Below are 16,902 nucleotides of genomic sequence, written 5' to 3'. Positions count from 1 at the left end.
CCTTCCAAGTAGCCGGAATTACAGGCATGCGCTACCACGCCCGGCTGATTTTTTGATTTATTGTAGAGATGAGGTCTCGCTGCCCAGGCAGGTCTCGAACCCGCGGGCTCAGGCAATCCACTCCCTCAGCCTCCCAAAGGAGCGGGATTACAGGCTGAGCCACTGAGCCCGACCCTGTATTCTTTTATGGTGGCGTAGTTGGCCCTCTTAATTCATGTTTCTCCAGGTTAGATTTTTTTTTTTTTTTTTTTTGGTTGCGACACTTTTTTTTTTTCTTTTTTGAGTTGGAGTCTCACTCTGTCACCCAGACTGGAATGCAGAGGCTGCTCCCGGCCACTGCAGCCTTGACCAGCTGGGCTCCGGCGATCCTTCTGCCTCAGCCTTTCAGTAGCTGGAACTACAGGTGTGCGCTACTATGCCCGGCTAATTTTCTGATTTATTGTAGAGATGAGGTCTTGCCAAGTTGCCCAGGCAGGTCTCGAACCCGTGGGCTCAGTCAATCCACTCACCTCAGCCTCCAATGCGCTGGGATTACAGGGTGAGCCACTGAGTCCAGCTGCAACACCTTTTAACAAAGAATTTTTAAAGTTGATGTGAGTGGGACATGGAGTTTCTAGAAATTTTGAAAGTCTCAGATATTCTGTCTCCCCTGCTTTAGCCAAAGTTGGAGAACCACTTTCACTTTTTACTTTCTGATAAGGAGATTTTTTTTGAGTAATAATCTTTTATTATTCACTTTGGCAGTGTTCAGCTAACCAGTCCTTATTTTATACTTTAAGTTACATTTCCCTATTAAATGCACAAAGCTTGAGAATAGCTGTGCTGGGACTGGTGGTTTCCTGCTCCATGTACTGAGCATACTGACCACATCTCTAAGCTTTTATGGGATCACCCAGTGAAGGCAACTTGTGAAATTTGTAATTAGATGTAATTATTTTTCTCGTTACTTTTTAAAGACTAATTACAGGGAAAGAAATGGTCAGGAAAAACCATCTGTCGGGCAGTGTGTATTATTTTTGGTGCCGAGAACTAGTCCCTGAGCCGGGGCCAGGTGAGCCAGGTACATAATTCCTGCTCCACACACAGCCTCGTGCACAGGCTAAAGTGGAGGAGTTAAGGGCGGCAGAATGACTTTGCTGTGAAACTGTGTTTAGTGCTGGAACTAGAATTTAAGGCTCCTGTCAGATCAGGTACAGCATGTGATCTCTACACCTCAGCTTCCTCATCTGTCAGCACAGGGGTCTCTCAGGTCGGGTGTTAGAGGAATGTGTAAGATGATACCTGTGTGGCACCTGGCCCGATCACAGCTGTTATTGTTATTACTAGAGCAAAGCTACAGCCACTGTAAGCTTCTGAACTTCTAGACAGCAGTATTACTGAGAGAGCAGACTGAGTTTCCCTAGGAAGTTTCCCGAAATTTTTATTTGAAAATGATAGAAATAAGAAAAAACCTTTGGATCATTGTGGCCTGGGATTCAGTGTGGCTTGGGAAATTGTGTTTATTTTAATGAAGGCAGGCTCTTCTTCCACATTCCAGAATGTTTCCAGAGCCTGGTTCCCAGGGGTCATAGCTGGTAGGTGACTTCTATGAGCTTCCAGCCAGTATCCTCACTGTGGCTGGATGAGAGCTGGACTGGGTGGCCCGTGAGACATCAGCCTGCTCTGTCGTGGAAGCAGAAAGCATGGTTGAGCTGATGGTGCCCAAAGGGGAGAGGGGCCGAGAGGCACTGAGCCCAGCACCTGCCCCTCACCAAGTGGGCCATCACAGTTTGGGAGCTGCATTCCCTACCAAGGGCCTCTGGCACAGCAGGGACCGACAGGAAAGGTGATTCCCTTCATTGAAACCTTCCCTCAGCAACAGACTCAGAGTGACTTGGCTCTGTGTTTCTCTTGATCAGTTGACTGTTGTTTGGGAGGATTGGGGACCACATACCATGCACAGCAGGAAGAAGGAAAAGAGGGATGAAAGGAGAGGCCTTGAATGATGAGAAAGTGGAGTCATGTGAGTTATTTGAAGGTGCCTTTAAGTAGTGAGTTCCGTGCTGCTCTTAGGCTGCGTGCCTGTGAGGGGTGATTCATGACAGTCAGAGCTGCCTGCCATGCTGGCCTTCCTCTCAGCAACCCTGCTCTCAGGACGGGTTGTGGGTGTGCATTGACAGGTCACCGGCATCAGCACATATGCTGGTGTCTTGTGTGGGGGGTTCTTTTCGAGCAGCTTGTGTGAAGGTGACCTACAGAGTTAAAACGCATTTGACATGCTTCTTAGTGGTGGACCAGAGCATTTTGACTTGCTCTTACTGTGGTAGTGGAGTCCCTTTGTCCTTCTCTGGATGTGAGGGAGAATTTATGATGAGGCGAGAACTTCCTCCAGGACTGGGAATTGGGACTTCAGTTCCTTCCAGTTAGGGTTTATTTGCAATGGCTGTAGAGCCAAGAAAGGACTTAGGACTTGTGCAGAGGTCACAGGATGCTATTGTGAGGAATAAGGGCTTGTCCTGACAGTGGGTTTCGCTATGCCCCTTAGGATGAGGGGAATGGCTTGTTGCATGAAGGATGTGTTTTGGCATGTCCCACAAGCAGTGTGAGAATATACGTTTTGGAAATAATAAAATCTTAAAGTGTATCTGTTAAAAATTTTTTTTCCCTAAAAAATACCTTTTAAAGTGCCAGAGCTGATAAAGAGAAGAGGCGAATGTAGGACAGCTGTTAAGGTGCCAGGGTCCCCTGAAGACAGTTCCGGTGGCCAGGGCATGCACGGCTCTTCTGCTCTTCCTCCTCTGGGGGAAGCGGCTTCTTGCCTCCTGTGCAGCCAGTGGAGAGGAACGGGTCTGATTCTGCAGGACGATCGTCAAGTACAGCGCGCCCATCCTCTCTTCCTGCTTACCATTGAAGAAGTAATGATTGTTACTAGTTTGAGTCATTCTTTGGCCAGGAAGTTAAAAATTGAGCTGGATTTTTGGGCAGGGAATGTAATGACTGCTGTCACCCTTTTAAGATTAACTTGCAGGTTATTCCTTTGAGTGTGGGCAGGACAGTAGCCACCAAAGACCATTAAGAAACTAGTGTGTTCAGAGGTGGCCCAATGGCAGTCAGCACCTCTACAGATTTAGAGTTTGTTCCTGCCTTGACTCCAAGAAGGTGGTCCTAGACGTGTCCCCGCCCCAGGCGATGGTAGGAAAAGCATTGCAGCCAAGAGCAGACCTCATTGGGCCTATAACCAGGAATTCTTTTGACCTATCAATAGGTCAAAACTGCTGTGTTGACGATGGAATTATCAAAGGAGACAGTTTACTTAACAATAACAAAGCCTAACTGGCTTCTAGATGAGAACATCATATGCTGTGGGGTAAAAGTGAGTGATTGTGTGTACAGGTGTGCCTGTGCCAGACTGTAGACCTCACATACAGTGGAAAGTTCCATAGCACACAGGAAGCTTCTGTGCAACAGTGCACCATCCACAGCTGCCCTCATGCCAGGGGCGGCATCACAAGTGCCAGAAAGTAGAATAATGCCGGGACAGTGCAGGCCACCCTTGAGAGCCGAGGGGTAAGCCCCAGGAGCTGAGTTTTAAAAAGAGATACTGACTGGCCGTGGTGGCTCAAGCCTATAATCCCAGCAGTTCGGGAAGCTGAGGCGAGAGGATTACCTGAGCCATGGGTTCGAGACCTACCTGGGCAACATGGTGAAACCTCGTCTCTACAATAAATAAATAAATAAAATTATCTGGGCATGGTAGTGCACGCTTGTAGTTCTGGCTACTTGGAAGGCTGAGGCGGAAGGATCTCCAGAGTCCAGCAGGTTGACACTGGGGTGGCCATGAGCGTGCCACTGCACTCCAGCCTGAGCGACGGAGTGAGACTCCAACTCAAAAAAAAAAAAAAATGCTGAGGCCAAGTGGGTGGCTCATGCCTGTAATCCCAGTACTTTGGGAGGCAGAAGCGAAAGGATCACCTGAACTCAGAGATTTGAGACCAGCCAGGTGTGCTGGTGCATGTCTATAGTTCCAGCTACTTGGAAGACTGAAGCAGAAGGATTGCTGGAGCACAGCAGGTCAAAGCTATGGTAGCCATGAGCATGCTATAGCACTCCAGCCTGGGCAACAGAGGGAGACTTCGACTCAAAAAAACAAAAAGAGACATACTATATTTTGTATTTTTACTATTTAATGTTTGAGCTGAAACTTAATAGAATAATTTTGGGTTATTTCTAGAATATGTAAAAATTAACAGATTATTTTATTACTGTGAGGAGCAGAGCTCTTTTGTGGGCATTTGACAGCCACATCGCTGGACGTTGTTACTGCTGCATCTTGAATTCCTTGGCTTCAAGTTTTAAAGAATTCTCACATCATTGCAGTTTTATAGCTGCATAGATACTACCAAGCTCAGGCATTAGGTGTTTTTGCACTCTGGGGTGTCCTGTGAGGGCCTTTGTTGCCTTTGGAAACACTGGGAGGGGAGGGCTGAGCCACATCTGAGGCCTCACTCCATCTAGGTCGGTGCCTAATGCCCAGATAGGCCATGGAAGGGTCACCCCTGGGCTGCTCGTTCTCAACATGAGCCTGACTTTTTGTAGACATAACTAAGAAAAATGTCCTTATGCTAGTTAATGAGTCTTAACACTTTTAACCATAAGCTACTTTAACCACAATTTTTTTTTTTGTAGTTAGGAATCTCACTTTGTTGTTTCCCAGGCTGGAGTGCAGTGGCACAGTCATGGCTTACTGCAGCCTTGACCTCCTGGGCTCATGCATTCCTCCTTCCTCAGCCTCCTGAGTAGCTTGGATGACAGGCATGTGCCACCATGCCGTTTATTTATATATATTTTTATAGAGACGAGGTCTTTCTATGTCGCCTAGGCTGGTCTTTAACTCCTGGGCTCAAGCAGTCCTTGTGCCTAGGCCTCCCAAAGTGCTGGGATTCCAAATGTGAGCCACTGTGTCTGGTCCACAAATCCATTTTAAAACAGTAATTCTTATAAAAAGTTTTTTTTTTTTTCCCTGCTCTACAGTGAGACCTTAGAAAATAAGTTCTCCGAGAGCAGAGGCTTTGTCTGTCTTATTTCTGAATCCCCAGTGCCTGGGTTAGAGCCCAGCAAAGAGTAGGCTCAGCAATTTAGAAACATTGACCTGCATCTAGTGTTGGTTGTATGTAGAAATCTTCGTGAGCCAGAAGTAGGCTGACCGTGCAATCCAGTTTGCCCGGCCAGTCCTAGTGCCATGCGTGTTGTCCTGGTATCACTGCTAAGGGCATGTCCTCCACCCTCACACCTGGCCCTGTGTGGAGGCTATGTGATAAAGGCCCCCTGGCTAGAATTGTAAGGAAAGACAGAGGATGTTATAACTGTGATGCTGTGCCCTAGAGGCAGAGTGTAGTAGCACAAAATCACAACAAAGACATTTTTGCAAAATGGCAAACCACTGGCCACACAACTGATCATAGGCTTTACTTCGTGTTTTAGTCATTCAATTTGCTTTTAGCATATGATGCCAAAAGCAATGAAATTGTTGCCGCAGCAGGTTCAAGTCATTCCCTGACAGCTCCTCCCACTGACTGCTGCACATGTTGTCTACTGTTGTCATTTACCTAGAGCTACTCAGGTGTGAAATGCTTGTTCTTCCTGCATGCATTAGTACAGCATTGAATTCTTTTGAAGCGATTACTTTGCTGTATGCTTTGTATCCTTTTTTTAGATTGGCTTTATTGAATTTTCATTCATATTCTCTGCAAGTCACCCTTTAAAAAGCATGCAATTCAGTGGTAGTTAGCATGTTTACAGTTATGTAACGGTTACCTCTATCTAATTTTAAACATTTTCATGCTCTCAGAAAGGAGCCAGTTGCTCTTCATTCTTTCTACCTCAGGCTTCGGCAGCCACAAATCTCCTTTCTGTCTTTGGATTTGCCGGTTCTGGCCATTTTGTGTAAATGGGATCGTACCGTGTATGGGCTTTTGTGACTGGCTTCTTTTGCCTAACATGATGTCTTCACGGCTCATCCGTGTGGTTGCCTGCATCAATGCTCTGATTCTTTCTGTGTATGGATGTATCACATTTTGTTTATCTGTCATTCGGATGATGGACATTTGTTTATTTTCTACTTTTTGGCCATTATGAATAATGTTGCTATGAACATTCATGTGCAAGTTTTTTGTGTGGACAGATGTTTTCATTTCTCTTGAATACATGTATGATAGTTGAAGTGATTTTTAAATTTTGGTGATTAACTAATCATCCAGTTAGTATACTTTTTGTTTGTGCTTTTGATGTCATATCTAAGAAATCACGCCTACTTCAAGGTCAGGTCACAAAGATTTACTTTTCTAAGAATGTTATCATTTTAGCTCTTCACATCAGGTTTATGATCTATTATGAGTTAATTTTTCTATGTTATGTGAGGTAAGATTTATACATGTTTTGAGCGCAGATATTTGCCTGCCTGAACTCTGTCTACTTATGTAGGAATTGTTCAAGTTTTTAAAATGTTGTCTCTTGCTTTGTATCAGTATTCCTTGGTAGGCTTGTTTTCTACATGTATTCTGTTGAAGTGTATCCTCCTCTGGTTTATATCATGGTTTGCCTTATAAGTTCCAGGATTTGCCTTCATAGTCCTCTCACATGTAGTATGAAGCTTTCTGGGCTTCTTTGTTTAATTCTGGACAAAGTAATAGATTTTCCTTCACATCTCATTTAAAATAACACTCAAGAGAAGTACGAAGGGGGACCCAAAAAAAAGTCAGAATTATCTTTTGGAGGGCGAGCCTTTTGTAGTACATTCAGAATTTGTTCCTCTGGCTCAGTCAACCAAAGTTTTTATCTGAAAGTTTTGAGAAGGTTGTGTCACAGTCTGTGGAAGAAACATCCCAAGTTGTGGCAAACCGATGACTGGTTCTTCCACCATGACAACGCACCTGTCCACACCATACTGAGTATTCAGTTTTTGCCTAAAAATAGCACTACCCCCATTCCCCACCCTCCCTATTCATCCAATCTCACCTGAGCAACTGATTTTTTGTTTCCCTGGATGAAAAAAGTCCTCAAAGGGAAACATTCTGCCAATGTGGAAGAGGTGAAACAAAATAATGGCAGAAGCCCTGAAAGGCATCAAAATCGGTAGTTCTAAAAGTGTTTTGAGCAGTGAAAAAAGCGTCTCGATAGGTGTATTGCATCATGAGAGTCCTTGAAAGGTGACTGAAGTCTGAACATGTAAGAATAAATGCACAGTTTTCTTATAAATATAGTCTGGGTTTGTGGGGTCCTCTCTTGTGTAATGGGAATACCTGACTGCTCTCCTTAGAAAACACGCTGACGGCCCAGGACTGGCATGTGCAGTTGCTGTCACAAAGCCTTGACCCCAGAGGAGGCGCCTCCCTCAGAGCCTGCCTCCTGTGTGCTCCTTGTCTCTGTCAAGAGGGTTCTCAGAGCAGGTTCCTGAGCCTGGGGCCTCCTGGAGAATGGCACGAGTGACAGTCACCCACCTGGCATGTGTAGGAGAGTTGATACTGGGGTTGACAGCTTGGAGTCACAGGAAGGGTGAAATGGCAATCCATATTCTTTAAGAAGAAAAGGATAGAAACGGAGCTTTAAAACATAAAGGTTGTCATCAGTGTCTAGTTATCTGCCACATTTGTTTCTGTGAAATACATCTCTGCATATTTTCCTAAGAAAAAAATAACAAGGGAAAATTTTTTAGGGAGCTACTTTTATAGTAGGAGCAAACAGTGAATAAGCTTTTGAAATGTGATTTGCTTTCTTATTTTATCTTTGCTTATTATTCTGAGTGGTGGCAGAGGCGTGTGTCACATGCAGGACTGGGAGCCCGGCTCATCTGGGAGCCTGCCCTTGCTGTGTCAGCTGGCTGCAGGTGCAGAACCAGGTGTGGGGATTTGTGTTGAAGTGACCATATCGATGTTGTATGAGACAGTGTCACTACTTCTGTTGAGCATAGGGATTTGTGCATATCGCCATACGGTCAGACTACTCTATTCTCTAGTTTTTACTTGGCACTAGAGAGTTTTTCCACATTTTCTACATAATCTACCTACTTGTTCTTTTTAGATGCAATTCAGGCCTGGGCAGCTTAGTGAGACCATGTCCCTACAATAAATTTAAAAAATTAGCCAGGTGTGGTGACGTGTACCTGTGTTTCCAGCTACTTTGAAGGCTGAGGCAGAACTAGGCGTGGTGGCTCATGCCTGAAATCCCAGCACTTTGGGAGGCGGAGGCGAGAGGATTATCTGAGCTCAGGGGTTCAAGACCAGCCTGGACAACATGGCAAGACCTTGTCTCTATAATAAATAAAAAAAATCAGTTGGGCATGGTGGCATATGCTTGTGGTTCCAGCTACTTGGAAGGCTGAGGCAGAAGGAACACCTGAGCCCAGCAGGTCGAGGCTGCGGTGACCATGAGCATGCCACTGCACTCCAGCCTGGGTGACAGAGTGAGACTCCAACTTGAAAAAAAAGGCTGAGGTGGAAGAATCAACTGCACCCAGCAGGTTGAGGCTACAGTAGCTGTGATTGTGCCACAGCACTCTAGCCTGAGCAACAGCATAAGACTCCAACTCAAAATAATAATAATAATAATAAAATATAAAAGAGATGCAATTCAACATTCTGTTCTATTGCAGTACTACTCTGTACTCAAGACTTGCAGGTGTTAAGGATTATCTTGCATGTTTTATTGTTTATAGACTGCATCTCTGCATATATAGTTTTTGTGTATAGGATTACTTGGTCAAAAGTAGTTAGATGTTTTAGGCGGCTCTTTGCAGAACTTTTTATCAGTATGCCTAGTTATATATGAATAAATAGTTTTTCATAGCCTTCCAGCATTGTATTGTTTTCATCACTGTTATGCAGTTTACCATGTATAATGGCAAAACCTTTCCTTTTGTGAATCCCAGTCTCATTCTGTCAGCTAGGCTGGAATGCAGTAGCACGATTACAGCTTATAGCCTCGACTTCTTGGGCTCAGGCAGACTTTCTGTTTCAGTCTCCCAAGTAGATGGGACTGCAGGCATGCACCACCATACTGGCTAAGTTATTATATTTCTTTTTTTTTTTTGAGTTGGAGTCTCACTCTGTCGCCCAGACTGGAGTGCAGTGGCCGCTCCCAGCCACCACAGCCTCGACCTGCTGGGCTCTGGTGATCCTTCCGCCTCAGCCTTCCAAGTAGCCGGAATTACAGGCATGCGCTATCACACCCGGCTGATTTTTTGACTTATTGTAGAGATGAGGTCTCGCTGCCCAGGCGGGTCTCGAACCCGTGGGCTCACTGTATTTCATTTTTTAAGAGACGAGATCTCCCTGTGTCACCCAGGCTGGTTGTGAACGCCTGGCCTCAAGTAGTCTGCTCACCTGGGCCTCCCGAAGTGCTAGGGTTAGTAAGCCACTGTGCCTGGCTGGTAAACCTTATTTTTCTATGGAAGACTGTACTCAATCTGGTACCTGTTGATGGATCTTAGTTTAAAAACTGGCATTTTCAGTAAGAAGTTTCTTTGCTATTCTGAGCAGACAACGCGTCTCAGTAGTTGCGTTCATTTGCAAACAAATTGAGAGTATTCATTCTAAGACAGAATAGATAAATGTCAAGAAAGTTCTCTCCCCTTCCCAGAGGACTTGTTTTAGCATGTAATGTGTGAACCTTCTTAGTTTCTTTAATTGTTGCTCTGGTGAGATCAATAGTTAGTCTAGATCAATATCATCATATTACAGTAGAAAATGTGAAAACTGAGGGAAACCACCATGAAAAAAGCTAGTGTTTTGGTTGCTTTGCTTTCTACCTCTGTGGACATTTTTGAAATCAACCTTGTCATTATCTGTAGAACACAGTTTAACTCTGTTACTCCCTAATGTTGTACCATATGATCTTCTCCCATCTTGTTAAGTAATACTAAATAATAGTCATCCTGTAGCTGTACTTTGAAAAAAAAAACCCTTTATGAGTGGCCATTTGTAATTTTGCAAGTGTATATAATTTTGCACTGGCATATTTTGGTGGTAAGGTGGGGTAGTGGTACCAGGGTTTATCTCCTTAGGCTGGCTTCCTAGAACTGGAGTTTCTGGGTTAGAGGAATAAACCCTCAGTGATTGCTCAGGCCGGAAGCTTATTTTACACCCCGGCCCCTTTAACCGAAACCGTCTTAAAGATTCTGTGCACAGCATGATGGCAACTCTGCAGACATATGAGGCTTTAAGAATGGACGCCTGTTGGAAGGGCATAGGCAGAAAGGAAGAACCACTGTGGAGCAGGAGTCTAGGTTATTTCTCTCCTTTTGTTTTTGTCATTTTCTGTAATGTTCTTTTATTTTCATTATGGTTTTAAAGGGGGAGGAATGTTTTTATTTTTCAGTTTTTTTGTAGAGACAGGCTCCTGCTCTGTTGTGTGTGCTGGAGTGCAGTGGCATGATCATAGCTCACTGCACCCTTGACCTCCTGGGCTCAAGTGATCTTCTTGCCTCAGCCACATGAGTAGCTGAGACCATAGGCATGTGCCACCACACCTGGTTAGTTAAAAAAAAAAATGCTTTTGTTTTGTTTTTTGGAGATAGAGTCTCACTATGATGCCAGGCTAGTCTCAAACTCCTGGACTCAAGCAGTCCTCCTGCCTCAGCCTCCCAAAATGTTGGGACTGCAGGCATGAGCCACCCTGCCCAGCTGAGTTTCTAAATTGACCTGAACACATGAGTGAAACAGAACAGACTTCCTGAGAAACCTGTTGTGAGTACAGCATAGATTAGCTATGATGCATACTATGAAAAAAGTTTACCTTGTTAAATTATAGCAGAGGGAAGGGGTGAGCAGTCAGCTCTGGCGTGAGGTGTGCTGCTCAGATGCTTGAAGGCCTCTTCCTTCTGCGCTGAGACCTGGCAGTGCTCGGGTCTGCTGAGGGACCCCCAAGGAGGCCTCTCTGTGGTTAGGAGTGGGGTGTCCTGTAAATGTTTCAAACAGGCAGAGAAAATGAGTTATTCATAATGAAAGTTACCCTGGCCTCTTGGCAGTTTGACTTAAAAATAATTTTTTTTCCTGTTATGAAAAGGGCCATTACAGCCCTTAAACCATTTATTAGCTTGTTAATCATTATGTTTTGTCAGTCAAAACTGCCTATACCCCCCATACTTTCCATGCTGTAGCCAGCACATTTGCAGATTGTATCTTTAAGGTTTATAGATTAATGTCCTGGAATCTTAGATCTTTTAGGAAACATGTAGGCATGAATGGTGTTTAATTCAGGCTGCCCTCAAGTTGGCAAAATGCAGCAGAGCCCCAGGCTGAAATGAGAGTGGCTGTCTTCCAGCCTTTGGAGATGAAAACATCCTGGACATACTCAGCATACCCTACTTACTTAAATAAACTCAGAAAGGATGTGAACTCTCCATGAGCCCCTGTTGACATGGGACAGGTTTACTTGAAACATGCCAGGGTTATACGTACATTTAACGATTACTGCATAGGGGGAAGCTGGCTGCCTTTGTGGTTGCCATAAAGTATTGAGCAGGTAGGTTGTCTGCTTCGTTGGAAAGATTCTGGCTGGGCCCGTCATGGGAAATGCCAGTTTGGCGCTTTCTTGACCTGGGCCTGTTTTTCCTTCTAGGAGAGCTACGGCACATCACCAAGCTGAAGCCCTGGAGCCTCTTTGATGTTCTTGTGGAAAAGTATGGCTGGCCCCATGAAGATGCTGCACAATTTACAGATTTCCTGATCCCGATGTTAGAGATGGTTCCAGAAAAACGAGCCTCAGCTGGCGAATGCCTTCGGCATCCTTGGTTGAATTCTTAGCAGATTCTACCAGTATAGCATTCTGAGCTAGCAAATGTTCCCAGTACCTTGGACCTAAACGGTGACTTTCATTCTTTAACAGGATTACAAGTGAGCTGGCTTCATCCTCAGACCTTTATTTTGCTTTGAGGTACTGTTGTTTGACATTCTTTTTGTGCACTGTGATCCTGGGGAAGGGTAGTCTTTTGTCTTCAGCTAAGTAGTTTACTGACCATTTTCTTCTGGAAACAATAACATGTCTCTAAGCATTGTTTCTTGTGTTGTGTGACACTCAAATGTCATTTTTTTTTAACAAAAAATACTTTCCCCTTTGTGTTTTGGCAGGTTTTGTAACTATTTATGAAGAAATATTTTAGCTCAGTACTATATAATTTACAATCTTAAGAAATTATCAAGTTGGAACCAAGAAATAGCAAGGAAATGTACAATTTTATCTTCTGGCAAAGGGACATCATTCCTGTATTATAGTGTATGTAAATGCACCCTGTAAATGTTGATTTCCATTAAATATGGGATGGGGACTCAAATTTCAGAAAAGCTACCAAGTCTTGAGTGCTTTGTAGCCTGTATTGCATGTAGCAGACTTTAACTGCTCCAAGGAGTTATGCAAACTTTTCATTCCATAACAGTCCTTTCATATTGGATTTTAAACAAAGTGGCTCTGGGTTACAAATGTCATTCCCTATATGGCACTTTACAGGAAGAAAAGACATGCTTCTCATTCTAAAATTTGCATTGTAATTTAATAGTCCCATTTGTATTTTTGCATATTTTTAAAAGTACTTTTAAAGAAAAAAAGAGCGATTTCCCTTTAAAAATGTGATGGCTGGGTACCACATGGTGTTGCCTCCTCTGAGCGCTGTAAGTTAAACTCTACATAGATTAAATTGGAAAAAAGAAACATGTTCAGCGTGTGGAATGAAAAAAACCAAAAAAACAAAAACCATATATTTTTGGGAAAGCACGATCGTGTTTGTCTAAAACACAAGGTATGGTAGATACATTTTGCAGTGCAGTGGGTAGAATATTCCTCACAGCTCAAAGGTAACAGTGATCACATTCATTCCATAGGCAGCTTTACGCGTGGCTACAACAAACTTTACTAGCTTTTGCATTGTCTTTCCATGAAATGAAGTTGAGAAAATGATTTTCCCTTTGCAGGTTGCACAGTTTTGTTTATGCATTTCCTTAAAATTAATTGTAGAATCCAGGACACAAACCACAGTAGGCAATACGATTTTAGAATGTAATATATAGAGGTATATTTAGCCTCTTTTAGAAGTCAGTGGATTGAATGTCTTTTTATTTTAAATTTTACATCAAGGTGCCTCCATTTGACTTTGTCCATTAACATTTATCCATATGCCTTTGCAATAACTAGATTGTGAAAAGCTAACAAGTGTTGTAACAATAATCCATTGTTTGAGGTGCTTGCAGTTGTCTTAAAAATTAAAGTGTTTCGGTTTTTTTTTTCCCCCAGACATTGCCTTGGTCATTGCCCTGTATTTGAAATGATAGAATCAATGAACATTGGCTACCAGTGTAGTGTCACCAAAACTAAAGAAAAAAACCAACATTCCTGTTGCAGCATATGTAGTTGCAGAACATGCACTAAGGATTATTATTAGGAAAACATTTATTGCTTTTTAAGGGCAGAAGGGATTTAGGAGAGACACCACAGTATAGATTCATTATCTGGAATTTCAGCAATCCCTTTTCATCCATGTTTCATAAAAAACATACTGATTGCATTTTGTTTGAGCATCAAAAGAAAAAAAATTTTTTAACAGCATTCACTGCGAGGGAAGAAGACATAATTCTCTTAGGAATTAGCATTATATCACATATCACTGTAAGGTAGAATGTACCATTCATTCATTTCATTACGAAATGTGCATGCTAAGTTATTTTAACAAGGCTGTAGATTCTGTGATAGATGGTGGCTGTAGACTGGTGATACTATTCATGATTTCTATTCTTACAAGAACCATGGAGTATATTTACATCCTTCCTACGTGTAAAAGAATTTTTACCAGGGTGGTAGTGCAACTGAATGAAGTTTGTCTAATGCAGTTTTAGCTCATGTTGGAAAATAAACCAGATTAATTATGAAGTTTTAAGGCTGTGTCCCTTACGATAAAAACGCCTAACCAGTTTGCAATGCAGAAACAGTTGTTCAAGAAGGAATATATACATTTGTGTTGGACATAATGTGATTTTTAGCAGACTCTTGGTGGCTTGATAAAGAATGCATATAAGCTAAGTGAAGAACCGTTGGTTATGTTAAACATTATAACCAGCTAAGTGACTTTAGTTGAATGTCCTATGTTTTCCTTTCTTTAGTTCATGTGACGTCTTCATGGAAAATGACAAGCAGTGAGTTGCCTGCATATATAATTATAGCAGATTGAGAAGCTGGCTGTCTGACTTGGCAGACAGAACCACCCAAAGGCACAGAAAAAGTGGATATCAAGTGCTCAAAAAGGCAGAAGCTTTAGATGAAAACTGATTTACTAACTTTGCTTCTTCCTGTACCTGGACTAGTTAACTAGTTAATATAAACTAGTTAACAGGATAAAGTAAGGAAACTTTCCTTCAGTTTTTATCTGTAGTTCAGAGTATGTCTTAAAATTCCACTTTTTTTCTCCCCTTTTTGAATAACTTTAAATTTTGGTAGAAAGCAGTATTTGAGAGTATATATACTTCATCAAAGAGTCAAATAATTATATAAGATTCTGCAGTTTACTCAAAAACTGTATACATATCTGTGTAGTGGGTGAATTTAAAATCAATGAAGAGTTAAAAATGTGTAGCAGGATAGTCCTTTTCAAGAGATGAATATTTGTATTTCACATGCTAGTTAACTTTATTCTGTGTTTGAAACTATCAGGGATGGATGTTGTAAAGCCATTTCTTCTCAGACAAGTATTTCTTTAGTAAATACCATTTTGTTTGACGAGTCAAGGATGGCAAAGTTGACCTGTGTTCTTCTAAAACTTGCAGCTGGTTAGGATTAAGCCCCCCTTTTCAAAAGAAAATGGAAATTGAGTATAAAACATGACTTAAGTTACTACTAAACCTCATTTATTTTTAAGTCTGTTTGCTTTTTTCTCCAATGCACACAACTTGTATACTGCGCCAAATTATGGCAAAATAATTGAATGATGAAAATTTACGTGCTGATAAACAGTGCCATGACTACTGGATACACTTACTCAACCCTCCTGAGAGGTAGAAGACAAAGGCTAGGAGTTCTTAGTTTTCCCAAGATTATAACTAGCATTTTCTATTTCAACAGTAAATGTTCACTTGACAGGCCGTTTTCATTTCACTTGAGAGACCTGGAACGTCTTTTTCCTTTTGTTTTTGCTCATCCAAAACAAATATAAAGATATTTTCTATGATTCAAAAAAATTATAGCTAGATATTAAACATTAGGCTTTTCAAATTATTTTGATTAAATAGGACATTTCAATAATGTTCCAAAAATGTACAAATTAGAGATTCCTGTGTTTTAGGCAAACTACCCATATTTTTAAACAGTTTTTATAAATTGTAATCAATAACTTCCGTGTGTCTAATGCATTAGCGTCCTGGTTTCATTCCATATGATGTCAAATACTGAGTCAGTCTCCAGAGCATGACTGCTGAAGTCGCTTCCTGTGGCTCTTGCACAAATGGCAGGTAGGGACCATGTCAGGAACAACTGCCTCCAGTTGCTAGCTACCATCCAGTTGAGGTAGTGGTCACTAAAGAAAACGGAAGACTCTTTACAAATTATATCTTGAAACTATAACTTTTGTAGAAATCCTTATGTCGACCCCAATCTTAGAAGTTGTACAGGACAATTTGGTAAAACTGACATAATTGTGATTTATTAACATGAATTAAAATGCCCAACCAGTGCTTCAATGTGACAGTATATTTAAAATAAAAAAGAAATTAAAGGTCATATACTGTACTACTTTCACAAAGATCACACAGTTTTGCAAAAGGCTTGTATGTACAATGCTATGTATCAAATAAAAGCTGTAAGCAATTATATACGCAAAAGAAATACAATATTTACAGTTTGCCAGGAGACATTAGAAATCATCTATACATTAAATTACATGTTGCTTGCAAATAACCGATAAAACAAAATGAGCCATGTCCACACCAAACTATAAAAATCTGTATTGCATTTTTATACCTAATATGCACTCACAGAATTGCTGACAGAAAAAAAAAAAGAAAATCCTCATAGTGCCATTGCTTAGCAGTGTACTTAATGCATATGTATAAAATAATGTAGAAAACATTCACTAAATGAATTTAACTGCAACAATAAAATTTAAAGATCATGTAGCATCAAATCTACTGCCAGAAAAACAGCTGGAATGTTCACTTACAAAATAAGGATATCTAATACTGGCTTAACAGCACATTTTTAAAGGAATTTTAAAAAGCAAAAATGGGAAAAAATACAATGAAAGAGCACTGGTGTTTGTTTGTTTTTTTTTATACAAAGTTTCATGTACAAGCTTTAAAAAGTACCTTAATAGGTACATATGAAATATACAGGTTATCTTACAGAACATTTAAAAAAATGTTTTTGGAGTCCATTTTAATGCCACCCTGAACCATGATAATTGTTCTGAAATGTTGGTGGCACCTGTGCTCTGTGGATTGGAATCTGTCCAGGCACTGGAGATGCCTGCTGAGGTCCTTGGACCCCGTGTGGCAGGGTCACAGAGCCAGGATGAGGACAGAACCCTGAAGCAGTAGGTGTTGGAATACTGTTTGGTCCTTGGGGCTGGAGATGAGGACCTGCGACAGGTAATGGACAGTGTGGCCCTGTTCCAGAAGGCTGGTGCTGGGGTCCCGGTCCCAAAGTGGCATGATGTGCAGCTTGTGAGGGATACGGTGGTACAGCTGGGTGAGCACTCGAAGGAAAAAGGGGCGGTCCTTGATGAGGTGGGTGGTGTAAGGCCTGACCTGATGCAGTATGATGCCCCGAAGCCAGAACACTGGAAGGCGGCGGCGGAGGGGGAGGTGGGGGTGCTGAATTTACAACGTGCTGGTGTTGTGCTTGTAGACCTTGGAGTCCTGTGGAAGAATGGGGTGGCGGGTGGTGGTGAGGGGC

General features: G+C 42.1%; 2 protein-coding genes across 11 annotated transcripts in view; one reads left to right on the top strand and one right to left on the bottom strand.

Moving 5' to 3' along the window:
- Nucleotides 1–13,890, top strand: part of SRPK2 (SRSF protein kinase 2) — a 271,418-nt gene extending 257,528 nt beyond the window's left edge. For 7 of the 10 annotated variants that reach the window (XM_021719437.1, XM_021719444.1, XM_021719438.1 and 4 more), the window contains one exon: nt 11,593–12,678. In XM_021719437.1, coding sequence (XP_021575112.1) covers nt 11,593–11,777 — 185 coding nt within the window. In that variant the 3' untranslated portion in view covers nt 11,778–12,678. Of the gene's footprint in view, nt 1–11,592 lie in introns of all 10 variants that reach the window. The other 3 variants (XM_021719445.1, XM_008071760.2, XM_021719442.1) reach the window with 2 other exon arrangements.
- Nucleotides 13,891–14,839: 949 nt separating this feature from the next.
- KMT2E (lysine methyltransferase 2E) overlaps nt 14,840–16,902 on the bottom strand; it is a 111,324-nt gene continuing 109,261 nt past the window's right edge. Inside the window, 1 exon segment of the mRNA XM_008071759.1 lies at nt 14,840–16,902. This exon segment is cut by the window's right edge and continues 42 nt beyond it. Within this exon segment, the coding sequence (XP_008069950.1) occupies nt 16,384–16,902 (519 nt within the window). The 3' untranslated portion in view covers nt 14,840–16,383.

Source organism: Carlito syrichta, unplaced genomic scaffold (genome assembly GCF_000164805.1).
Source record: "Carlito syrichta isolate Samal-C Ts95f unplaced genomic scaffold, Tarsius_syrichta-2.0.1 Scaffold314713, whole genome shotgun sequence".
In the NCBI taxonomy this organism is placed as follows: Eukaryota; Metazoa; Chordata; class Mammalia; order Primates; family Tarsiidae; genus Carlito; species Carlito syrichta.
Note: the sequence above shows the minus strand (reverse complement) of the source record. Positions and strands in the feature narration are given on the sequence as shown.